The sequence below is a fragment of the Lichenostomus cassidix genome, chromosome 1 (genome assembly GCF_008360975.1).
Source record: "Lichenostomus cassidix isolate B80296 chromosome 1, HeHo_3.0, whole genome shotgun sequence".
Taxonomy (NCBI): Eukaryota; Metazoa; Chordata; class Aves; order Passeriformes; family Meliphagidae; genus Lichenostomus; species Lichenostomus cassidix.
The window spans coordinates 90,511,425-90,537,893 of NC_139479.1; the positions used below are offsets into that span (position 1 = coordinate 90,511,425).

The window sequence follows — 26,469 nt, forward strand, 5'->3', positions numbered from 1 at the left end:
TCTCTCATCCTTCACACCACAGCGTCCCCTGCTGAGGGACTGCTGATGTGTCCCATGGCAGTGATCCAAGTCTCATTCCACAGCTGGATGCCTGTTATTCTCCAGAGATCGGGAAGAAAAGGCAGTGGCCAGCTGTGTTGGATGGAGAAAAATTCCTCTCCACGTTTTAATGCTTTGGGCCATACTGTTAGCAGTGTGTGCATTTCTATACATACCCAGGCCGTTATCATCTCTGAGTCTTGCTTAAGAAACAGGTGAAAGTCTGTGGATAACTGTTCCACTGTGCTGCAGGATTTGTGCAGAAATCTTGATTAGAGCACTTGCCTTACTACATTATATTTAACTCTTTACATGTTGATGTGAAGCCAGTCTTGGGAGAGTTTCTTTTAGCACATAACTCCAGCTGTAGAGAAGACTCAAACTTAAAATGTTTGTAGGTATAGAGGGATACATGGAGCTTTTCAGTGATGAAGGAATTTTTGTATCTTCAAGTAACAAGACAAAACACCCCATGTCATACTCTCAAAATAACTGGACCTGGCAGGCAGTGCTACAGCCTGACTTGGCAGAGAAAGAAAGTTTACAGCAAGGGCAAGGGTTTGGGCAGACTGTGTCAGTCTCATAGTCAGGTAAGTACAAATGCATTCCTGCCATGGTCAGAGCTCCACTGTTGACATGTTTGACTTAGTTTTTCCTTTAGTATTTAATTTCTCAGAAGTATTTTATATTGAATACAGCTCAGCCTTGAATGATATTTAATGTCTGAGTGATAGCTGAAGGACTAGATAAATTTCCCTGCTCTGAGCAGGAGGTTAGAGTAGGTGACAGCCTCAGGTCCCATTCAGTCTGCATTACTTGCAGCTACCATAAAAACACTTAAACACCGGTGGTTCAGGTCAGAAAAAAAAATCAGGGATTTAAACTTGTGTTTGTCTAGTTCCAGGCAACTTTCTCTTTTATTACACGTTTATTCAATATTTTATAAAACTCTTAAGCCAAACACATAATTTATTTTACTCAAATTCACCAAAGATATTTATAGAACTGTGACTGGCTTCAACACTCCCAAAATACAACACATCAGAGGCAAATCTGACAGAATGGCTTGCATCCCAATTAACACTTAAGTACAAAGCAGGACAGAGCTACCTAGCTATGGAACAAAGGTTCCAGAAAGCTTGGATCAGCTTACTGTCACAGAGACATGGCTCAGTAATTAGTTTTACAGTTACTTGGACAACTTTTACAGTAAGCCACAAACTGTTTAGTTGCTATCATATCATATCATATATCATATCATATCATATCAATCATATCCCTGTTCCTGGAGCGTCTTTTAAATCTGAAACAGTCTGAAGAAAAGTGAAAGGCAAAAGGGTTGATCACTGGTGGGGCAGACTCCACATGAAAATGGGAGGTATTGGCTGAATGCCCATGTTGCACCCAAACTCTGCTTTTGTTTTCAGTCTCTTAAGAAAATGGGGGAACATATCCAATGTCCACAGTGATCTTGGTATAAAGAGGATGCTTTGTCCTGGAAAGGAGCCTGAACTGCAACGTATTCATTCCATCAGCTTTCCATGTTTTTCTGGTGTTGTGGTGGGAAGGAGGCCTGAGGAAAGAAGAAGAACACCTGCAGTTAGAAGAAAGAAGGTGACATTTGCAGCTGAAGCTGCAGAGGAAGTCTTCCAGGGGGCAGAATAGCCCTGAGACAATTCTTCCCATGATACAAACTACACAGATCAGAGTAAGTTCACACAGAGTATTCCAAACAAGGAGGACAATTCAGACTGGACCCTGATCAGAGAGAGAGAACCAGTGAGGTGGCAGCTACAGTCTCCAAAAGCCAAGGAGCTGTCAGCAGCCTAGAGAGAGCTGGGAGTGCAACACAGAAGTTTGCAGCAATGGTGCACATAGGCTGCTGTAGGTAGGTTTTTAGACAGGGTTGTTATGGAAACCTGAATTTTGAGACGATAAAGAGAAATCTGCACTGTCGGTATGAGAAGCCTCCACCACACTTGACCCAACACCCTCCTCCAGCTCTTCTATATAAAACAGTCTTTGATAAAGTCTCTCATAGCACCTTTCTCATGTCTTCAAACTAGAATACTGCTTTCCACTATTTTAATGGCACATTGTAACTCCACACAGACTGAAGAGCAAGCTTTTATAATTGGGAACCTGAAACACAGTGCCTCTTCAAACCAAAATTTCCCTATTTGCAATATTTCTTCTTTAAGTTTTACTTTCTGAATAGTTTCATGTTTCAGTCTGATGTGTTAGCTTCCTAGCTGGCATGTGTCCTTCACAATAGAAGAAAAGGCAGGAAACCAGGAGAAACCCTTCAAACAGAAGCCAAATGATTCAGCTGAAACTGACTGGGGGTTGCTTTTAGTAAGCCTCCCAAAAGGAGAAAAGCAGCAGTGCCATGAGGCATGCTGAGCCTGTTCTGAAGAAGATGACAGCAACAGCCAACCTGCCCAAAGGCACAGAGCAGCCCCCAGCCCCAGCAGGTACCTTCTCCAAGGCTCTTGTATCTCTGTCTCTTCATTGTAGTCCATCACTCGGTAGCGTCCAAGGTGAGGTGATGTCCGGACTATTTTCATTCCTGCTAAGTGGACCCTTTAAAACAACATAAAGAAGTGTTTATGCTCAGGCATAAAGATGCCACTTCCAGGCTTATAGTCAGAGATGATTTTCAGTGTTGATGCAATAAAAACAAAGTGCAGAAGCAGCACAGGGCCACATGATCTTCTCTAGCGGGCTCTAGGCCAGGCTTGGGCTAGAAGGCTCCCAGCTGCAGTGCACTTTGTCAGGGCACAAGGGGATTACAGCAAGCAGGGAATGAACTACAAGAAACACAGCATTCAAGAGCACTTCCCCTGCAATCTGACAAATGAGCATTATTCCACTTCCTCCTAAGAGCAGAGCTTTTGCTGCCTAGAGGTCTATCACCTAAACTTAAAAAGGAAAAAGAGCTCGAACTTGCAGTTTGCAGTTTCTGAAAGGAAGCCAGTCCTGCGTTTCAAAACCAGATTAAGCCTCTCTGTTCTTTGAGAAGTGCCATTTATTCAGATGGCCTCATTAGACTGGTTCATAAAAGATTAGGGATAAATACAGGCACCAGACAAACATATGTAAGCTCAGCTGCAGGACAGTTAGATAAGAAAAGAGGAACTGAAGCCTCAGAATTCCAGAACAGAGCTTCTAAAAACAGTATTTTGGGTGACTTTCAAGCAACCCACAACCTATTGCTGATAGCATCTATGTTACTTTGCCAATAAAAGTGCCTTTAATAGTGCCAGGGCTACCAAACCTCTGTTATCACAGGACAGCCCTTAGGCACAGAAAATTCCTGTGAATGTAAGAATGAATGTTTGCTCAATTGCGGTTATCTAACTGGCATGTTTGCAGCGTTTGACTGCGTTCCATCAGGATCTGATACAGCAGGAATGTTATAAAGCTGAAAGGCTACAGAACTGAAAATATTTGTTAGGCTAGAAATATCAGATGATTATAACACTTCATTGACAGTGTTAGAGTACTATTATATCAGATGGAGTTTCAGACAAAGTTTCTTGTTTTCTGAACATAAGCTTATGGCACATTCAATCATAAAGAGGTAAAAAAGCAAGAACACGAAACCAGCTTTGCTATTACAGTTTCTTGCATTGCAGAAGAAGACTAAAACTGTAGCATGGAACAGATAATACATTAATTTAATGTTAAGAAGAGCCTAATAGGCTTTCCTGTAATTGAAATTGTTAAAACAGAAGTGCTTCCAATTAGAATAGTGTTTTTTTCTAATAAAAGGTAGATCCTAGTTTTGCTATGACTTGTATTACAGAGTACTGCAGTTTGCCAATTATAAGTAGCAGCTGGCAGGTTTTTTTTCACTAACTCTGCTTTAATAAGCAGTGTCCCAGAAAAAATAAAATCATCTTTGCACAGAACTTTTTGAAATTGGACATTGAAATGTCACCAAAAAAAAAAAAATTTTTTTTGCTACATGGTAAGAAGTGCTCAAGCACCTCCTAAAATCCAAATGCCAGCTGGTCATTAATAACAGCCAGTTCATTCTTAACTTCTGCATGTTGAGACTTCAGAATGTGAATAAATCATTAACAGACACTGTCCATGGCCTCCATGTATCTCTGGGCCAAAACACTGCTAATCATTAGCCTAAGTTTTCTCTGAAAACATATGCTCTAATTCCCTTCCAGAAAGGGCTATTTTGGGAGCTATATAATTCATTTGCCTTACAGGATTCTCTTCAAAGAACTGCACTCCTATGCATAACTGGCATGACTCTACCCCTGGTACTGAAAACCAAATTAGATGCCTAAGCTATACTAAGAACAGCTGAATAGACCCAGCATTGTAGTACTTGATGTAAAGATCTCTTTTCCTGGCCTTCTATTCCTTTCATAAACACTGACTCTCTAAACAACCTTTTAGTTGGCTTTCTCTGAAAAGCAAAGGAGCAATTCTATGTTATAAAATCTGGCTTTCGATCCCCAGATGAATACTGCTTTGAAAAAAAAAAACTCGTGTAACTTGTCACATTATGCAAGACAAAAATAACAAAGGCTTTCATGGTCAGTTTAGTTTTATACACTCCCCATGAGGCTGCCTCCGTGGTGGATCATAAAGGTGCACAGTGCAATTCCAGAGCTGAATAGAGATGCTGCAGCCGTGATTCTGTACTTGAAGAATTCACATTAGGCACCTGGAACTAAACTCATCTATAGAATGCTGCTGCCATGGCAACCAAATACAAGAAAAACCATCAACTCTTGCTGTCACTGACTCACACTGGTACACAGGCTTCTCCATCACCCTGCACTGCAGACAAAAGACAGAATTCCTTGTGTTCCTTAATGCCAGGTATCAGTGATTAGGTAACACTTGGAGCAACCTAAATGCACTTAACTTAAATTCCCAACTGTCTGAGAATTAGCTAAGTACCTTCTTATTCGTCAAGCTTGCAGATTCCTTCCCTCCCTTGGGGCTGTCAACATCAGTGGAGGCACCTCTCAACTACAAGTGGTTATAAACCCTGGAACTGAAGGCACAAGGATGTGAAGTAACATTCTGCTCTCCAGAAATGGAAAAGCTTTGTTTTCCCAGCACACAGTGATTGGACTCACAGGTTCTGACCATCTTCCCACATTAAGCATTCCCAATACCAACACCATTTGGGATTACAGTGATTCTGCAAGCACATAAAGGAACAATGCCTTGGTTCCTTTCCTAGGGTGCTGCTATGCTTCCCTTGCCAGCTCAGATCTATTTTAAGCCTGTCCTGTGTGTTGGTACCTTGTAGCAATGTCATCATTTTCACCACCATCGCCCCAGTATGTGTTGGGAAACCCATTCATCTTCATGTAATGTTCTGGAGTCAGAGCAGACACACCCCCAAAAAAGGACTTGTAGGGCAGACTAAAAGAGAAAACAAACAAGCAAACAAACACCACCCCCCAAAAAAACCCCCAACCAACAAAAACCAAAGCATCACTATTGAAGGCTAATACCTGTCCCCCACAACTAATAACGTGATCCAAGTCATATATGTATTAATTGCATACTTGCAGACACTGTCATGACAATGCCAAACCCCAAAACAGTAAACCCAGTGTAATTCCCATCATGTTCCATTCCCCTCATTGTTTCCCACCAGCTTCCCCCAAAGCACACCAAAGTAAAGCTGGTTTCAAAACTCATATCTTGGATCAGTTCAAAGTACCTGTATCCTATCACATCATATTCCACATGATCCAGTATTGCCACCCTATACTTTTTTCTTGAAGGAAAGTCAAACAGAAACCTGCCATTCATTTGCCAAGCTGAGGTAACTGTGGAACAGGGTAATACAGGCAAGGAAACATTTAAGATTGCATGCTTAGGTCAAGAATATCCTTCTCTAGGGAAGTCACTACTGCAAAACTAAGACACAGAAAGGAAATGGAGGCACTTACGTATACTGAAACTTATCCATGGCACTGGCCATGTGCTTGGGATAGTATTCATCACAAATGTAGAGGTTATAATCATTCTCAGGTACCAGGTCAACATCATGCAGCACCAGACAGTCCCACTCTTCATCCTTCATGGCTTCCCGGACACCAACATTGAGCAGCTTTGCTCGGTTAAATGAACCAGTCCCTACCTGGCAAAGAAAACCTACATTTCTTCACTGAAACAACAAAGATGATAACTCAGTTTAAATTTGTTTTAGTCAAAAAGCCCTTTTCAGTTGAGTGAATCCATAGTGGCTGCAAATTCCATGCTCCCAACTTTGCAAATATCACCCATCCTCTTCACAATATTCCCAACAATTGTCAGCTTTGCTGTGTCAGGGGCTATGCACTGCTGGCACCTGAAGAAGGCTGACTTTCAAGAGATCCATAAACCAATCCTCAGGTTTACATCTGCACAGCAACACTTTTGCCCTGACTACTGTTTATTAAAGCTTACAAAAGAGAACAGATGATCTTGGTCAAACAAAAAATGGTTCTTTGCCTTCCCAGTAAACTGTTCAGTGGTTTTAACTGATGAGTCCGGAACTTATTCCTTGCCACTGACCTTTTGCAACACCAGTCCATGGCAGGTACAAAAGACTGTTTGACCTGCACAGGCTGCCCCACAGCAGGCTCAAGCCACATGTTTGTATTTGACACAGACTAAAACCACCCAACTTCACATCAGCATTTAGTCTCCAGGTTTTGCTCAGTAGCCAAACTGACAAGCTACAGACGAACTACATTCAACTCTCAAAAAGAGGAAAACACGTGTTACCACTGTCCTGGGTTACAAAACGAAAGTGCTAATGTGGGGTGTAAACAAACTCTATATTCTACTTCCCTCTGTCATTTTCTGACAAACTGTTCATGATGGGTCATTCAGACTAGCTGCCCGGTGCACACCCCACCCCTCAGGCTCAGCCGGGAGTTAAATGAGACAAAGAAAAAGGCAACCCTGTGAGGCAGGACAGTGTTTCCTTTTCTTCACACCAGTGACTCAGCTGTGGTAACTCCCTCCGGTGAAGCAGCAGTCGAACCCATTCTGAAGGGATCCTCTCTGCTAATGGGCCGTCAGGAACTCAGTGGCACCAGCAGAACAGATAGTGGCAAAAACGATCAGGGACTCCAAAAATATCCTACGACTTATAGGACTACATCATTCCACTGTGAGACTCTCCACCCCGGGGGAGGTACCACCTGAACCTGACCGAATATAATCTCGAGCTGGGGACTTGGGACACCACCACGGCTCGAGGGACCCAGAAGAGGACCAGACCTTCCACTCGACCATTGCTTTCAATAGGACTGCAACCATCACTTCAACAGCACTGCAACCACTGCTTAATTGGACTGCAACCACCACCCTGACCAACAGGGGCCAGGTTGTGCTCTGACTCTGTGTGTTTAAGCCAGCGCTTCTGTAGTATTACATTTACTGTAATCTTTCTATTAAATTGTAATTCTGACCTGAAATCCTTCTCAAGGTGATTGATTGTGTGGGGGCTCATTTCTCCTGCTGGTTTACTTTCAAACTAGCACAACCACTTAGTGACAAATTTATCCCCCCAGGAAAAACAAAACCACAACAGAACCAATTAAGAGCAGAATGATGATCTTGAGAAGTGGTATGATATTTCAATCATTAGCAGCCATGGAGATGGGACAGCTTACATCTGACCACCTCTCAGCCCATGCATTAAACAGTATTTCCACATCAGAAGAGTCCCATTTATTGTTCAGAACCTAACCCCTAACTGGCATAGCTGAGCTTCCCACCAGGCACATTTGACTGGCATTTACCTGCTGAATGAGGTAGATGGTGTAACTGAGCTGCTGGCGCTGCAGGAAAGGGTGGATGTAGTAGAGAAGATGACGAAGGTACTTCTCCTGGTTCCTGTAGGCCACAAGGATGGCAGATTTGTAGCGGGCAAAGCAGTGAGGTGGCTTGTAGTGGCCACCAGGCTGAACAAAAGGATTTCTCTTCATGATCATCTTTTCACTGGGGAGCACCTTAAAGGTGATGGTTAATGGACCCACTGTAAGGAGAGACACAAAAAAGAACAAGTAAGATCATTGATGTTTCTCCACCTTTATTCAGACCTACCACCCTGAGTCCTGGCACAGCCAGCAAGTCTCACTGGGCTGCTGCACAGCTGCTTCTCCCTGGGATTGGCTGCCTACCACAGTCTTGTGTTGCTTAGATGAGATCCTTGAATAAATGTATTCACTGAAAGAAAAAGCGTTGAAAATTATTCAAGATGAAGAGACACATCTGCTTTTGCCACCCATTTGGAAAATTTCTCTAAGCCTCTTTCAGAAGAGACTCAAGGGCAGAGATGTGCAAGTGGATATTCAGCAGGTCAGCGGAGAAACAGTTTAAAGCCTGGATGAATACAAATGCTTTAGGAAATGTCTGCTTTACCTCTAAAAGCATTTCAAGTCCAATTTGATGTTATAATCACATGCCACAATGGCTGTATTTGCTATGTTATTTCATTTTATACACTGGGATAAGCAGGCAGTACTTCAAAATGTTGGGAGAAGCAGATAACAGAACTGAGAAAGATGCTATATTTTCAGGAACAGGCACAGGGTAGCAAAAGAAACTATATGTGATTGTTTCTCTACTCAGCATTTCAATTTGAAATACAAAACACACTGGATATGTTAAAGAGTTTTTACCTAATTAAAAAAAGAAAATCTGCATTTTTACAATAATTTTTCCATTTTTCAGATGGAAAAATACTGACAAGTCATAAGTTAAAAAGAATCAATATGAAGTGTCAATTACCATTTTAACACAAATATCCTTGCTGCAATATGCATAAGCAAATTCTACAATTATTTGAATGCCTGTCCTCCTGGCGAGTGAGAAAAGCTTCCAGAAGTAGAATAAGACTTATATTTATATAGAAATCAGTGTGTCTTAATGGTTTCCTACAACTGTGAGCTTTTAAGAAAATAAGGCACAGATGCAGAACAAGATTAACATCTAAAGCTTAAATGAACTAGGGAAAAACTTTCACCTACATCATAATTAGAAGTTGACAATTTCAAATCACAGTTACATTAAAAAATTCTTTGCAGGCCATGCTACCAAAGGCAAATTATTTTTTTGCACCAGAAGTCTGTAAGGCAAGATTGTTGTTGTTGTTGTTTTTTTATAGCTATAAATAAGATTTTCTTTTTTTCCTAAGCTGGTCATTAATGCCATGGCTGACCTAAATCAGTTTTCCAGTATTTTTTAAGACAGACTCCCTCTTAAACCACTGAAATAAACTATTCTCTCAAAAACCTTCTGATGATGAAGCCTGAGAGAGAGCAAATATTTAGGCCTGGTCTTTAGCAGCTTTCATTTGAGCAGAAAAAGGTACAGGTGTGTTCTAAGACTAAATGAGCAGGTAAGTCCAGAATATGCTTCTTCCAGCCCATCATATATCCAAGTCTCTGCTACAATTCTAACAAAAACAAAAAACCAACAAAACAAAACAAACCAAAACAAAATAAATTGAGCCTGCCTGTGCCCACATCCTGTTTAACTGACACAGAAGAAAGCTACATCCGTTCATTGGTTTTGAAGGTTTGGGTTTTGGGGGGGTTGGTTGGTTGGTTTTGGGTTGGTTGGAGGTTTTTTAGAGCAGTAACAAGGCTTAAGGACTAAATTTGCCATAAGATTCAAAGTGGAATTCTGGTACTAATGAGGAAGTTGGTAAACCTCACATTTCTGATGGGCAGCCCAATGCTTGGTTAGTGTCTCCTTTCATTCCTCAAGGAACACACAAATGGCATTTCCTGAATGTCAGTCTGAACAGCCGCTGATCCCATTTCTCATGCTGTCACAAACGTCCAGGTCACTGTGAATCCCACTGCATGGGTTTTGTTCATTGGTTTCTGTTTGTTTTTACAAAGAAAGCCTGACTTTTGCTTATCAGCAAGATTTGCAGTAGCTGACACTTAAATATCACTTTTCGGTCCTCCTCAAACTATTTAAAACACGGGAGAATTTGATTTTCACTACATTACCCTCAGCAGGAAAGCAGAGTACATTGTCACATATTTGTACCTGAAACAGAAGGGTGGTTCTTCAGAGAATCATTCCGTGGGTCATGAATCTAGGTCACATTTACAGTGAAGATTTCATGATGTTATTTCCTACTTTTGTGCATACAGTTTCCTTTTCCACCTTTAAGACCCCCATGTTTCAGCCCAACAATGTTACCAACTTGTTTATGCTGCTGTTTAGATTTATGGACTTTCTGATTATCAGATCTTTCAACTAAAGCACCATTAACCACTGAATTGATGACAAATGGAGCTTGCCAAAAAAGTGTTATATTCAGGGATTTAAACTACAGATAGTTGTTCTAAGGAAAATACAATAAAGGGAATTAATCCCTTTTATTCTCCCACAAAGACAGGGTTTTGTTGTCTATAAAACGATTGGGACTCTGTATTGAAGAGTAAGATTCTGCAGCAATAATCCTTAAATTCCAGAAAAAAACCAAGGTATTAATTTGAACATAAGGGCATGAGTAAGATAATGTGAATAGCTTCACTCCTGTTCTCTCCTTCCATACCCAAGCACAGCATTCAGGAGTGTAACTTTTGCATTTTCCAGGCTTTTCAAGATATCATGTTCTCCCATGCTGCCTGGCTCCATATCTCAAACAAATCAGCTCAGAAACTCAATCTAGAATATGCCAAGAGAAGGAAAAAAATAAAATCAGTGTGACTTATATCCCCAAAACCTCTGGCTGCCCTACACTCCTTGGCTACAAGCTACATTCTGGCTCTCATGTCTCCATGCTGTCCAACTAACAAAAGGCTAATGCAGTCTAATCCAATTAAATCCCAAATGTGAACAGAGCAGTTGCAGGCTGCATCAAAGGGGGACAAATAAAACTGCCAAAGCATGGTTCTGGGAAAGGAGGAAAAACCCATCTTAGACATACTAGAAGGAACAGGATCCCGGCTGAGGCAGGGTACAGAATCAACACCCTGAAGTATCAAAGCAATTTTTCTATGGCCTGGCTCCTAAACTCTTTCTGTGCCTGTACCATCACATGGAGGCTGTTTAATGAATGTGAAACTTCAGTGTGCAGAGTTAGGACTCACAATTCCCTGTCTGTGTTGTTAACAGTGACAGCACACTCCCTGATTGCTTTACTTTCTAGGCAAAACCAGATCCCCTATCAGGGGATCTGTTGACTTGGACCATATCTATCCCACCTTATGAAAGTAACTCCAGGACTTCCAAACTCCTTGCCACATATTTAGAGTTTGCAGCTAGAATTACCAAATCCAATCAGAATAAGCAGAACTCACACAAGATGAGCAAACAGGAACAGCAGCATGGGTGAATGCTGCACTCAGATCGTGCAGCACCACACACTGCATTAACAGAGTCTTTTTTGTGTAATTCTACCACTGCTTGGGGGAAAAAAAAAATCATGCCAACAGCTTTCATTTAAGCATAAGCTTCTAATGATAGAATACAAGGCTGCCTCAGTGGCACCTGAAAATAAATCTCAGCATTAGCAATGCCACCTTTTTACTTCTCCTTAAATCCAAGAGAAGAAACTGGCAGCATTAGAAAATGTAGCAGGAGCTACCTAATACAGCAGATGGTCCTGCTCATGAAAAGGTTATGACAGATGGGAGTGAAAGGCAGTAACTGCTCTAAGAAGGGCTTGGAAAAAAATGCTTCCGTGGCATGAGCAAGTTATAAACAGCAGAGGTACTGACAGAACTTTCAACTATTAAAGTCCTTGAGGGCCAAACTAACTTGTTCAGCACATACCATGCATGAAGGAAGGTACTTCCCTTTAAACCAAAACAGAAATAATAATTTAAAAAAAAAAAAGGCAAACCAAAAAAACCCCAAACCAAGTCTTCTGACATCAAACTTCTTCCCCGTGAGAGGAAAAGATGAACTGAAACAAGACATCTTGCATGCAATGAGAGAAAGTCAGTTCTTGAATTTAAAAGCTACTCTTGTTATGTTTAAAATACAACCCTGGCATATAAACACTTCATTTTTCTAAAAACAAAGGAGAAGGAAACAGGCAACTGGTTATTTGTGTAGAAACATAACCTTTGAGGGAACTCGAGCAATTTATTCACAATATTATTGAAGACACTGCATACCTGCACTGCTTTTCAAGTTGCTGGTCACAAAAGTTTCAGTGGACACCTCTAGGTGTTAAAAAAGTACCACTAGTCAGAAGGAGTCTAGCTCCTCTAAGGCAGGGATTATTAGCAATTATGCTTTAATTCTTACTCCACAGCCCTGGAAGAACCAAGGTGCTGCAGAGTCAGGAGGCAGGAAATAGACAGATGAGCTGCAAGCTGATTTACATTCAAACAGTTATCAAAATGATCTACTACATATATAAATGGAAAAAGTGCTGCACTTCATAAAAGCCCTGATGCAGAAACCATTTAAGCCATTTGGCATCCCTCCAGTTACTTTAACACGCTTTAGAATGGGCATGGTGACTTATTATCAGCTCTGAACTGGAAGCTGAGTCCTCAAGAATTGATTTGAAATCTCATTTAATAGAGTTTATGAAATTAATATTAAAAGGCATTGCTCTCTCCAATATAATGCTTCCAAGAAACATCAGTCTCATGAGAGACGATGGCAACAACTATTCAAGACATTTATAAAGTATTTATATCTCAGTTCATATGCACCCATCACATACAAAACAAAGGACAACTCCCTCACAAAATAGCACATTTCTCAGTTTAAAAAAAAGCAAAACACCCAGAAGAGGTTGGCATGCAGTGATACCAGAAGTAATAATTTACTTCCTACATTTAAAGGGAACTCTCATGGAGTAAAAGTTGTAGCAGAGAGCTCATTTTTCTTAAGATGAATGTGTACCAGTGTTCCAAAGTACTTGTTTCACCTCAACAATGGTTCATAGGCTCAACTCAATTTTTTTTTAATTCAGCAAAGCTTCCACAATTACTTTGCCTCATGGTTGTTTTTTTTTCCTCCCAGCCAGCTTACTGTTTGTTTCTGTCTATGAACATTATGTTTGCATTTTAGCTCCGAAGTACTGCCTGCAGGACAATCCCCTGTTCTCAGCACTCTCAGTGACGGGCAGAAGAAGAGTTCTTAAAAATTTTCACAGCTCTAAGAGCACAGATTAGTGTAATTTTACTCTGCATCTGCCTCCTCCATATATGTCACTACTTTTGCTTATCTGATGGTTTGCAGGCAAGCTGCAGAACTGTTTGGTTCTTTTCCTTTTTTTTTTTTACACTAAAGCTGTCTCATTTGACTCTTTATAACAGAGGATTTTCATCAGTAGCGGAGACAAATAAGGTTTGTTCACATTTCTGCTGTGCTTTTCCACGTAAAACAATTCAGCCTGGAACAAGGAACTGTAGCTTCCCAGAACTGATGGGCTGCAGTGCACTGAGGCCATTACATCTGGCACCTGTGCAAAAACACTCTGTGCTATCAGGATTTCAGGACTTAGTAGAGCCATTTCTGAGGAAAATGCTGAAACACACGCCCAAAGTTATCCTACAATTCCATCATACATACTGTGTGTATTTAATTTAATTTAATTGCAAGCAAGAAGGGATGGAGGAAAACAACTCAAAAGAGCAAGCATTGTTACAAAGACTGCAGTCTAAGCAGGCTCATCCAAAGGGTCCCAGCAGAGCTCTCTAACCTAAGTAAGCAATGACACAAGAGCACTGCCTTCCCACAGAACTTCCACGTGAACCACAGGCAGACATTTGCTCTTAATTGGCTCCATGTGAGATGATCAGCTTTCCTAGAACAGCAGGGACACTACTGAGTGGTGGTCCAAGGCTAGCTGTGTACAACATTTAAAGATGCAGAAACCTGTGCAGTATGGAGAAACCTGACAAGAGTAACTTACTCCACAGTACTCCAAGAAGGTGATGGTCCCAAACCAGCTCAAAGTGCATGCTGACAGAACTTAATCCATTCATGGCTGGCTGAGTCGAAGGGATTCACTATTGCCTGAGATGCACCACCACTTTACTAGCAACACACTCGCTTTATAGGTTTGACTTTGTACTTAAAATCTCTCAGCTGTTTTAGTAGTGCAACAGCTGGATGAATGCTGCTTCTAGGATCAGCTCTAATTTGGTCCTGCTTTAAGTACAAATTAACCTATGACCAGATTTTAAAGTCTAACAAAGAACTTTCTATGTCTAAAGGATGTGTAACAATCATAAGCCAAAAGATCACCATGAAGAGCGAGGTGCCAAGCTACATCCTCACACAAATGACACTTCAAGTCAACTCAATCAATTCATATTGAAGTACAGGCGTGATATAAGGCCAAGACAGAGAACCCAGGAGTTATGGTCAGAGAGCAATATTACGCAGTTACTGAATCGTTGGGACATTTTATACAGGACTGCCAAAAAAAAAAAAAAAGTATTACTAACTTGATGTTATCACCACGCACTGTTTTCCCTCTTGCTCTACAATCTTGCCATCTTTGTAACCAAACTCTTAGTACTGGAAATTTTTAGGTCAGTAAAATACTTTCCCTCCCATAACCAAGAAAAACAAGTTGGTTAACACGAGCAAATTCGGTCAGTGTAAAGCACACCACCAGTTTCAAAAGTGGCAAAGTTCGAAGAGATACAGCTTACATTTACGACACGTTCAGGGTTATGACAAACCAAAGAGGCTCTTTCAGGGCGTTCGAATGGTTCATACGTACCCAGCACGGGGGACCTGGCAGAGCAGTAGGGCAGGGTGTCCTCCCGGGCAGCCCGGCCGAACAGGCTGAGGTTTGTGTACACATCGTGCGCCCTCGAGTAATCCACCGCCTCGGGCGGCTCCAAAATCCCGCGCAACACGTTCGCAGGTCCACCTCGGTAGAGGATGAGGATAAATATCGCTTGGAAGACAAACACAAACAGCAGGAAACAGTGGTTTTCCACACGGGAGAGGAACATAGTGTTTAGCCCATGCTCCGGGGTCAGGGCGGTGAGGAGCTGAAGTGCCTTCCTTCCCCGGGCTGCCGTTCCGCGCTCGGGGCTACATCGCCGTGCAGACCTCCTCCTCCCCTCCTTCTCCTCCAACTTTCTGAGGCGGCAGCGTGCTCTCCTAGCTGGGCTTCATCGGGACGCCGAGAGCCAGACCTCCCCTTCCCGGGGCGAGCTGTGCCGGGCGGGCTGGAGGAGGGAACGAGCTGTCCGAGGCCACCCCGCTCAGAGCCCCGGGGCAGCGGCACGGGCTCGCTGTGGCACAGGCGCAGCACCCGCCCACCCCCGCCCGCCTGCCTTCCGCCGAGACTACAGCTCCCAGAATGCAGAGCGGGCCGGGGCGGGCCCGGGGCGGGCCGTGCTGCCGCGCGGCATTCTGGGAAGTGTAGTCCTCGCTCCCCCTCCCTCAGTGGTCGCCGATGGGGGCGAGGAGGGAGAGGAGGAGGAGGAGAGGGGCTGCACCCCGTGTCGTCTCCTCGGTCAGCACCCCACTTTCAACCGGTTATTAAACTGGTCAGGGAGAGATGAACGGGAAATTAGACATTGCAGTGGACTGCCCGGGGAGGTTGTGGAGTCTCCGTCCCTGGAGGTGTATGAGGAAAGACTGGATGTGGCGCTCAGTGCCATGGTCTGGTTGAGAAGGTGGTGTTTGGTCATAGGTTGGACTCCATAATCTCAGAGGTGTTTTCCAACTTGATTGATTCTGCGATTCTGTGAAATGGATGCACCTCAGCCAGTGCCTGAAGGGACCAGAGCAGCATGGCCCCTGTGAGAGGGGGCTACTCTAAAAATGTCAGCTTTTGTGCCTCTCTCTTGTCTGGCTGATTTTGTAAAGAGAATGGGCTTAGATTGTGCTGTCAGTCATCTGCCTGCTCTCATGTGCCTGCTTTTGCTTAAATGTGGCAGAGGAAAACACATTTTACAGATACTAAATTCCTACAAGGCTTCAGAGAAGAGCTGGCATTGGCTGTGTTTGCACTCAGGGGAAATTAAAGGTTAAAAAGCTAAAAGGAAATCTGTACCTGTGAGAAGGAGCAGGCTCCCTGAACTCCTGCTCCAAGGCATAGCTGCCAGGCAGGCACCAATCCCATGTGTGCTGCCCAGACCAGCACTGAGCACTGGGACAGGCTGCCCAGGCAGAGTGTGAGTCTTTTTCCCTGGAGATATTCAAAAGCTGTCTGGACACAGTCCTGAGTAACGTGGTGTAGGGGACCCTGCTTGAGCAGGAGGGTTGGACCACATGATCTCCAGTGGTCCCTTCCAGTCTTATCCTTTCTGTGATTTGTGAAGCATGTGCTGCTGGTTGCCTTCCAAATGGGCTGGCATGGGAAAAAGATGGGGGGGAGAGAGTGATAGCACTTCTGTGAGGAGCTGGGAGTACTCTTGCTTCAGATTTTGACTGAGATGTATGGGACACATCTGTGGGAAACTTGATCTCAGTGATTCTCCTGCAGAGAACAACCCATTATTCAATTTAAGCGGATTGCTTAAGGCCTGGATGCAAATTGTCATCATTTCACATTTAATTTTAACTTAATTGGGTTTTTAAATAAAAAATGTAGAGAACATTTCTTTTCCCCAGGCAAAGTCTTGCTTTACTGAAACCCACCCAATGCTGCTGCTGCTGCAAAGGTTGCTTTCTTTGTACACCACAATGAGTCTCTACTGTTTACATTCTCCTTGTGCCATTCCCTCTACAAGCACGGCAAACCCACCCTGCTTGCCTTCCCCTCCATAAAACAAAGCCACACTCGCTGTTCTGCTGATAGCTCCAGCAAGTACAATGCCAAGGACAGGAAAGAATTAATCTCTGCATCAGCTATGAAAGAAAGAAAGGAACCGAGATTTTCATGGAATGATTTGGGGTTGCAGACAGCAATTGTTTTAGGGCTAGTCATGCTATACATTTCACTTGCAATCCTTCCTTGGGTTACAGTAGGAAATCTCAATGTAGGAACAATTTGGACAAAGCATGTCTCCCTCCATCTGTCTTGGAGAAGGGAGAAGCTGGACCCACTAGAGCTGCCCCACATCAGTGGCTCTGCTAACTTCCTTGCAGTCAGGGTTTAGTTGTAAAAATTGCCACCTTGTGCCAGTTCTTGGGCAGAAGAAGCAGGTCAGATGGAAAGGCAACAGCCTACCCCAATCTGTATTTTCCCCTGTGTGTATATTTGTTCTCCTGACTGGAAAACTAAATACAGCTAGGCAGATCAGCTGTCTGCAGAGAAGCCTGCCAGCACGTCTTTCTGTTCGGGCTTGGAGAGCTGAATCTCCAGGAATGTCTCCCTCAGGAACCTCCCAAACCAACTGCAGTTCCTCTCCTTCCCCTTCAACCATCAGCACTGAAATGAGTGGATCATAAACCTACCACAAGCTTTTCCTCATCAGACAGCAAGCAAGTTGGGACTGGAGAGAAAAGCACAGGTCAGAACTTCATGGTGCCAGCAGGTCTGAGCCTTTTGAAGGTCACAGTGCTCCTGTTTTAAACAGGGCTGTGGAAACTAGCGTGTGTTTTGAATTAAAAATGAATTGGATTGCTTAAATGCAAAAAAAAATAATGTAACTGTCTCCACTGAAGCATGGAAGGGAGGTGGAGGGCATTTTAGCAACCTCTGTGCAGAGATTTATTGAGGGCAGTGATGGAGGAAAACAATGTGAGACTGGATCTGTAAGAAACAGGCACTGGGCTGGCTTCACAGTCAAAGGTCTGCCTTTCTCATTTTCACACAACTCCCTGGGAAATTAAATTGAATGCATACGAAAAAACCCCACAAAACCAAACCAAACACCATCTTCAACAGAGCTTGAAATTAAGTTTGTGTGAGAGCCTCTGGAGTGTCCCAGGGGAGGGGGCTTTCCCTCCCTCCAAGTGCAGTTTCACCTCCAATCAGGCCTGAACATGATGAGAGACTGAGAGAAGTGCCTCACTCTATTTAAAAAGATTCATTCTTGCTTGCTCTTTTTCTCTCCCGTTCTCCTCCATGCCCTGCCTCCTGGGGGCTGCACTAGATCCCTGTTGAAAGTGCAGCAAAGTGACTTTGGGAATCTTTCCCTTGAAAATGCAGGGCCCGAGGAGGGGAGGAACAGCTGGTGTAACAGAGCAATACCAGGCTGAGTGCTCATACAGTGCTGGTCAATGTGCCTCACCCACTGCCCTCCCAGTCCCCAGGGTTTCCAGTTAGTGAAGAGGAAGGTAGCATTAATTCTACAAGTGGATGCTTTTGACAAGCAGAGCTGTCCCTCATTTTTGGGGAGTGAGGTGGTTTTAAACCGTAACACTGTTTTCTAGTGAGGTGGATGTTTAAGGTACTTTGGCCACAGCAGCTCTCTCTAAGCCTTTTTCAGGATCTTGGCTTCTACACTTCACATTGTTCTTCTGGCAACACCTTTGTGAATGTGGTTTTTTTATTACACAGAATCGAGTTTGGCTTGTATTCTAGTATGCTAAATTTTTAGCAAGGCTTCCTCAGAAGAGTCTTAAAACTGCTTCCATGTTTCTGGGAGGTGGATGCCCCATTGTTAAAAACCCCAGACAGCTGATCTCATGTACCTTGGACCAGTGGTAGAGTAAATTAGTGAGAACATTAGAAACAGGACCTGGATATCCAAGCTTCTCCCAGGCTTGTGGAATAGCCAACAGTAGGCTCCTGTCAAACAGACATTTCATTAAGACAGCTTGTGGCACCTTTCCCCTTGGGATGGAGAATTGCCTGTCTGCCCTACGTTTTGACCACCACTCACTCCTGAGTGCAGGATCTCTGCAGAGCAGTCTCAGCAGGGATGGGCATCATGTCCAAAATGACAGCTAGACATGTGGGGTTTAGGCTATACTCTCCTGTCTCCTAATCCAGTGCCTTTATCTCCATAATGCAGGCAACAGTCTCAGGGACCTGAAATGTTTTTGCTTGACTTGCTCTTGTAGTGTTTGGATCAGATGAAGAGTGATATGAGTAGCCTTGAAATGAGAACAACTAAAATGGATACTTCTTCCATTATAGATTCCTCTGTGTTTTCCTGGAAAAGGAGTAAGCACTTAGGCTGCAGACAAGACAGTGCAATATCTTACTATTCACATCATATTTAATAATGCTCTAGTACCATTCAATATAAATAAATAACCATTAAAAAGTTCTTTCTCAACATTCTCTTTTGTTCATCAATAGTATTTTCTGCAACGGGAAAGGTTAGTAATATTCATTGGTTTGTGAGTTGGATGAATCTCAGAGAACATGAATATCAGGTACTAATATGTTAGTGAACACCAGGCGCTGGGATGCCTTCTCTTGTTTAAATACTTCAGGCTTGATCTGCAGCTTCCCTCCTTACTGCACTCACTTCCCCTGAAGCCTGTAACCCTGACAGGTGCTTCTGTCCTGGGCTCTCCCACCCAGCTCTGCTGATGAACAATCATCTTAACTTGTGATGCCAGTTACTCAGCCACCCTTAGCTGATACACCTTGGCCAGCAGCAGTCCTTGCTTTCCCCAGGCTGCTCTACAGGGAAAAGAGTATTTGTGCTGAACAGGTCCACATGTCTGCTAGCCTGGAGTATCAGCTGCATACATTCATGCTGTCCATACAAGGTCTCAGTTCTGCACTATGTAGTTCTTGAGTCACAGAAAGTCTGCTCCACAGGGCCAGGCTGAGGCAAGATGGTGCAATAGGGCTGGTCTTGAGAGCCGACTCTGAGCAAGACTGAACTGACAGCATAGTACATACAGAAAGAGTAATTTTGCTTTCTTATAAGCATGTAGAGAGAACAACTCTCTAAAAACATGTGTGGTGGGATCTGTTGCAATGGGAATAGATCCTTGCTACAAACACTCACTGTCAGTGCCTAAACCCTGTGTAGGACCTGTATGAGATTAAAGGCCAGAGAATTAATCACCACATCTCCTCCTGTTCATACGGGCAGAAACCTTGCCCATCTCAGAGGAGAAAATGGAGGATCATAAATCAGCTCCTTTATTCCCTCACTCTTGCTCCTTCATTGAAACTACAAAGAAGGGGACTTGGGTTAATGCTGGGTAGAAGCACTGAGCCCACCTCCCTGGTGGCATGATGGGTTCACAAAGCCCACTGGAGTGCAAGCCCTGTTACCTTCTGCAGAGGGCAGGACAGAAAGCTCTGACAAATGCAGAGTGAAAGGCATTTTGTGGATGCTGGGCTTCCTTCATGCTATCAGTGCCAGTATACCAGACCCTTGCTCTGTAAGGACCTTTCTAGGATCTGGACAAGACACTGTTTTCTCAGCCCATTTAGTATTTTCTTCATGCTGATACAGCTTGGCAGGGTGGCCTTGTACTGCTGGTATGTTCATCCAGACAGACCCTGGCCTTAGCCTCACTAAATGCAGTCTCGATTTCTCTGACGCCTATTCTTTGATTTCTCATGTCTCTCTCTCTGAAAGGAGGCATCTCATCCCCTTTACCCCTCCCCTACTTTGTCCCCCTCCTATAGCAGCATGCATGGCTGCTCCTTCTCCACTTAAGAAATATGGACCAACTCCCTCTCTGATACCCTTCAAAGAGCCCCCTTCATGGAGGCTTCCTGAGATCCCATGGGGACTGCCTGCTGAGTGAGGCAGTCCTTTGCTCATGTTTTTACCTCACTGTGATTGCTTGGGAGCCAGAAACTTAGTGCCACCCACGTCTATTGCATAAAGGAACTGTAATTTCCTTCACTGTACTGCCCCCCTTGCTGTGTTTCTGATTATTTTGCCAGTTTAAGATACCATTGTAAAGAAACCCCAGGGAGCACAGAACATATGACATTCTTCAGTGAACACCAAGCTCTACTGTTCTGAGGCAAGGGGGGAAATATTCTTTCTTCATGAATATGTCACGTGACCTAAGCTAAAAACCAAAACTAAACAAGGAATAGGCAGAGAAGAATTCTAGTATAAATAAATCAACAAATAAATAAGTTTCCTGCTAGCCCAGGATTTCTTGGGCAAGGGATGACTCAGTTGCTTATAATTTTCTCCCAGCTGTGAAATCCTTGATGTGTTTTGAATGCCTAAGGCCTTGTTTCTCACGGCCTGAGTGAAGAAGGTTTCAAAGATATGCTCAGAGGGGTTTCTGGGTCATTCAAGGAATCTTCCTGGAAAAGTCACAGCGACTCCACTCCCCACGCACACATATGGTGCCAACACTTGTGCTTTTAATCCAGTGCATCTTTCCTTCAGTCCTCATTTGCACCTCCTGTTTTGTAGGCTGCCTCCCACCTGGCTGTCTTCCTGTTTTATGGAGGGAAAGGGAAACCCTTCCATATGACACTGACTCTCTTCACAGCACCACACACTTCTTTCAAAGTTCAGCTAGAAAACCTTGCCACATTTGTTATTTCAGTTGTCATTTGTGTTCAAGATAGGTTTCCCGATGATGTCTCCACATTCCTTGATGTTCTCACAGCAGATGAGTGCAGGCTGAGGGTTCTTCTCTGAGCACTTCTCACCCACCTCCCTCTCAAAGAGTTGTCTCCCTCTCTAGAGGTCTAGGAAGCAGGTCCATGCACACGATTTGAGGCTACTGAAGCACCTGATGGTGCTGCAGCAGGCTTCCAGGCCTTGAACATGTTCAAGTCCACCCATCTTTGCCCCTGCTTTCTGGTCTGTGCAGCAAGACACAGAGGCATGGCCTTTGAGGTACAGTACCTGCTGTGTCTCCCTGAGCAGGAGAGGAACTTCATCCAGAGGGGTCTGTGCCTGGGATGCACAGACTCATTGGATGGCATTTTCCAAAACAGCCTTAAGCAGGAACAGTTCAAGATCTGCGCTGAGAGATAGGCACCAGATCCCTTCTGAACTCCCAAACCCTAAATGAGGTTCTTCAGCACAGCTTCCTCTCCAACACTGAAGGCTGAACTGTGTACATATCTGAGTGCATCCCTCAGAGGGAGAGACTCTCATGCTAGCTTTGCTTTCAAGCTGTTTTGAGAGCACACCAGCCTCAGGCCAACAAGTCCATGTTTGTGCTTTAGTGACAACTCCGGTCCTTGAACTACTGCAGCTTGCAGCTGCTGTACTGAAGCTCAGGTTTTGCAATATGCCAGGAGAGACATTTGGAGGCACCTGCACCCATCCTAGATTTCAGCCTCTGTGCTGGCACAGTTGAGAACACATCTAATAAGTTTTAATGAATGGTTAAAAGTACAGGGCCCAGTGGGGAAGGGAAGCACTCCTCTCCCAGGTGGGGGGGATCTCAGGACACCACATCAGCTCTGTCCCTCCTTATTACCACCTCTTTGGGCAGTGGGAGCTGTTTGGAGTGGTGACATTTGAGGGTGTTTATCATCCTCCAGCAGTGGAGCAGAGCGCTGGGCAGGACAGGCAGGGTGCAACAGCTGCTATGGCTGCTGATGAACTTCAGGAGCAATCACAGCCCTCTGCCTCTGTCAAAACAAACACAAGGTGAGGTAAGAAGGTGTAAATACAACATCCAGTGTAACAGGGCTATCCTCTGGCTCAGGCAAACTCCTTGCAGGCATCAGTAAACAGGTTCCTCAACCACACTGTGCATGGCTTTGGGCTGGGATATAGCTGAAGAGCTGCTTGTTCTATCTGCACTAGAGTCTTAGCTGGGAGATTTTATTTACGAATTAGATAAGTTTTTGACAGATTTTTTTTTGTCTGCACTTAAAGTCATTATCTTAACTTCTTTGATAATTTTTTTAAAGAAAGAGTAGGAGGATGAGATCTGAGGATCTCTATTCAGTCTGTCTGGAAGCTCTGAAATGCAGATGAACCTTCTGTTTCCAAATTTCACAAGGCAGCAGGAGTCCTATGCTAACCTAAGCACATTCTTCTCTTTTGGATGCCTGTAAATAAAAGTTAGCAATAAGAATAGGTAGTTTTTATAACGCCAGTCTTCCGTGATAGTTTTCAGGACTTTAACAAAATAAAATATGAGGTGAAATTAATTTCCATCTCATGTTCTCAGAAGCCAAAGACTGTGTTTCAAGGGTGTTTCAATACAATTGGCAGGGATGTATGCTGTAACAGCTTTTGGCTGCTCTGTGGCAAGCAGCTATGCAAGTGGTCCAACCAGAGATTAGGAGAGTACCAAATCCCACACCAAGCAACGTCTGCCTGACTCACATCTGCAGGATTTAAATGGAAGGAGGGCTCTGGAAGGTGTTGGACTTAGCTGGCTTGATCTTATCTGCAAGGAGGACTAATTGGCAGGAGGGAAAGATGGAAACATTCTTCCTATTGTGTTTAATAAGAGAAGATCCTCAGGGGAACAATTTTGCCTCTTTTTTTTCTCAGCACTGGCTTATCTAGATCATGTCTATCAAGGTTTGGAAGCTCAGCAGCCTTGATAGTAAGGACTTCCCTACTCCTTACAGTAGCCTTTGGCAGAGATCTCAATTTAAAATTTTAAGAGCGGCAATCTAACGATTTTGCTTGATTGCCCTTGATTGTCAAGAAATTTACTTTGCATGTGTCTCTTGCAGTAGATGCCACCTGCCAAACTTGGCAGATCAGAGCAGCTGCCCCACATGACAGACAGTGGTGCAAAAGGGATTGTGGTCAAATTCACTGCTAATGCAAGTGCAAAGATCTTTCAAAATCTGCAAGGCTGACCCAGCCAACAATCTGCTTGAAACCATTGGAGGGGATGGCTTGGATAAAGGTGCAAGTCCTGCTGCTGAATCAGTGGCAGTGTCTTGATCTTTTAGACCAGTTGCTTTCCTTTCTCACAACAAATGACTCATGGGGAGTCATTCTCATGGGAATCCATAGCTGGTCCATTGCATTTGTTATGGAGGATGGCTGAGTGTTTGGCCAGGGAGAGAGGTGAGGACAAAAGTGCCCATCCATAAATGGCACATTTGTGAAAACGTCACATCTGCATTCTGCATCTCCAGTGGAGCAGTCAGCCCCTCTTCTGGCAAGTAGGAGGTGTCTAATCTATCTAAGAAGGGTCTAATCTATCTGAGTTTTTATAAGCCTGCTCATCCTTTACAATGTAAGTGATTCCTTCAGACCAGTTAACTGGACTCTGAGTCCTTATGAGCTGAGTTTGGGCAATCATAGCTTTAGGCTGCTGCAGACTCAGCACGGGTGAGTGTGCAAAATGAGCCTGTTGCTGCTAGTGGATCTCACAAAAGCACTGGTGAAAAGAGGAGCTGCCTAAGTACAGGTATCTGGCATCATTTATGGGTTTCTAGGATATCTGAAATATTAATAAAAAGCTGTCAGAAATAGTACAGGGTTTGTGTCCTGTAGGAGGACCGGGTAGGTTACCCCAAGGTCCCTGTGGTAGCATGAGGTGTCTATGTTTAGGTAACTGACTCCTGTCCCTTCCATCTGCTGCTGGGTGTGCAGGCACTAGGATTGCTTTGCACTATTTGTGTGGCTGTCACTCAGAGATGATGAGTTGCTGTGGAAGTGCTGAGTGCAGCTCCTAGTGATGCACACAGGAGATCAGTGCAGGAGTTGAAATACTCATGACTGCCTTTATAAAAGCTGTCAGTTTTATTTCCACTGTTAGAGCTGAGCTTAGGTATATATCGGGGTCAGAACTAAAAGCAGTCCCGGAATATCTTCCAAAGTAGGACTAAATCATTCAGCATCCTGTGTCCTGACACAGATATGAGCAATTTCAGAAAGAGCTGGGTATGCCAAAATTGAGATGATACTTTTATTCTTTTGGGAGTTTTGGGATAGAATCTACCATTGAGTTTAGAGGGCATGGCATCTGCCAGAGGAGGTCATAGCTCCTCTGAAGCCTGTTCTTTGTCAATCTCTTTCTAAGAACATCAGGAATGATTTCTGATACATTCCTGCTGTCACCTGCAGTGGTTGCCATAATCCCCCATCCTGCTGCTGAACCTGGCTCTGTGAACTGCAAAGGCACTTCCTAGTGCCTTCACTATTTCTCCTCAGCAGCAGATGTATTCCTAGCTCTGGTAGCATTGGTACCAAGCACCTCCAACTGAGAGTCTGTGTAGGTTGTGCTTTGCCGGTTCCTGTTCTGAGGTGCTCTGAGCATTCCATCAGCCTTTCCCTGCTGCACCCACACCACAGCTGTTCATGCAGGATAAAGCTGAAGGTGGATGCATGAAGCACAGCACAGGTGGCAGGGCTGCCAGGACAAAAAGGTTGCTTGCAGGAGTGTGATCTTGTTCCATGCTGTAGGACAACTCCCACACCAAAGAGAGTTTGGAGGTGGATCAAAAAGTCCAGGGGCCAGGAATTTGGCTTGTCATTAATACTGAGTGAAACTGGGGGATTTGGCTGCCGCTTTTCTCTCTGTCAGGCAAAACTCCCATATGGTTTTTCAAGCAAGGAGACTTGACTGAGTAAGAAATGCAGACTATACATGGGTAAAGATGAAAATCTACTTTTTGTCCAAAGGGTGGTGTGGTGAATTACTGGAGCAGTCACATATGCAGTTTTTGAGAAAATAATAGCTTAAATAAGGAAACAGGTACAGATTATTTACCTTGCTAAAAACAATAAAGACAAAGATACTCACACCCTGGAGCTGGCTCTCTGCTTATACCTCAACTCTGGGGTCTGTAAACCCACGCTTGCCTTCATTAACCAGAGTGGGCCTCTCAGTTCTTGTGTGCCAGACCAACACCTAGAGAGAATCACAAAGAGTTCAGGCGTTCTGAATGCCATGGAAACAACGCAGTACTGCATCCATTGGGTGGGATCCTCAGAAATCTGAGCCTCATGGCTGTTTGAAGCATGTGATTCAAAAGGGTTGATCCTGGGAGACACTTCATGGGCACATGAAACAGTGACAAGAAGGAGGCATCATTTTAGACCAAAATCCCAGACTCAACCCTCTGCCAATAATTCTGGATTTTGGAGAAGCAATCTGGGCACAAATTGTACATCTGAAGCTCTTTATTACACAGAATGCATAGCACTGCTCCTCAGCTCTCTCTGAGCTTCACATCTGTCTGTCCCAGCAGCATTTGGCACTGATGTGTGCCAGCATAGGGCAGGCACAGTGGAAGGTGGAGGAATGTGGCAGGAGGCTGTAAAAGCAGCCAGGACCCAGCAAGGAGACTGTATCTTTGAGATTTCTTGTCCTACTCACCTTTGTGCAGTTGGCTGCTTTGGGCTCCAGCCCATCCATAGTCACCAGATCCTTCAGCAGACTGGTTTCTTGGTAGCCTCCTTTAACTCCCTCCAGCTTGAAACTGGCATGAGGCTTCTCCAAAATCAACTTGATGCTGATAGCAAATCCAGCCATGTCAATAGCAAAGGGGCGATTAGGGTCAAAGACGGTTTTCCAGCCCACCACCTTCCCTGCTGGGCTCACTTTTGGGGATTCATATCGCAGCCCCCCGACGAAAGCCACTGGCCAGACCGACACCCTCCTTGTGTAGCGCATCTGTGTGCCAAAAAAAGAGACAGTGCTGTGAGAATTGAACCTCACCACGTTTGTCCCAACCCATTAGCACCCCAACCTCTGCTTTCATTGGCACCTGTC

At 44.0% G+C, this 26,469-nt stretch overlaps 2 protein-coding genes across 2 annotated transcripts in view; both read right to left on the reverse strand.

Moving 5' to 3' along the window:
* Positions 1-1,320: 1,320 nt before the first annotated feature.
* LOC146445266 (beta-1,4-galactosyltransferase 3-like) lies at positions 1,321-15,302 on the reverse strand. The gene is made up of 6 exons (XM_085070601.1): positions 14,747-15,302; positions 7,824-8,059; positions 5,979-6,169; positions 5,320-5,442; positions 2,518-2,622; positions 1,321-1,612 (listed from the first exon to the last, which is right to left on the reverse strand). The coding sequence occupies exons 1-6, from the start codon at positions 14,982-14,984 to the stop codon at positions 1,471-1,473; spliced, it is 1,035 nt and encodes a 344-aa protein (XP_084926727.1). The 5' UTR covers positions 14,985-15,302; the 3' UTR covers positions 1,321-1,470.
* A 3,774-nt stretch (positions 15,303-19,076) lies between these two features.
* Positions 19,077-26,469, reverse strand: part of LOC146445267 (galactosylgalactosylxylosylprotein 3-beta-glucuronosyltransferase 1-like) — a 29,670-nt gene continuing 22,277 nt past the window's right edge. The window contains exons 4-6 of the mRNA XM_085070616.1: positions 26,074-26,370; positions 25,498-25,605; positions 19,077-22,405 (exon numbers count right to left, since the gene is read on the reverse strand). Of these exons, the coding sequence (XP_084926742.1) occupies positions 25,519-25,605; positions 26,074-26,370 (384 nt within the window). The 3' untranslated portion in view covers positions 19,077-22,405; positions 25,498-25,518. The remainder of the gene's footprint in view (positions 22,406-25,497; positions 25,606-26,073; positions 26,371-26,469) is intronic.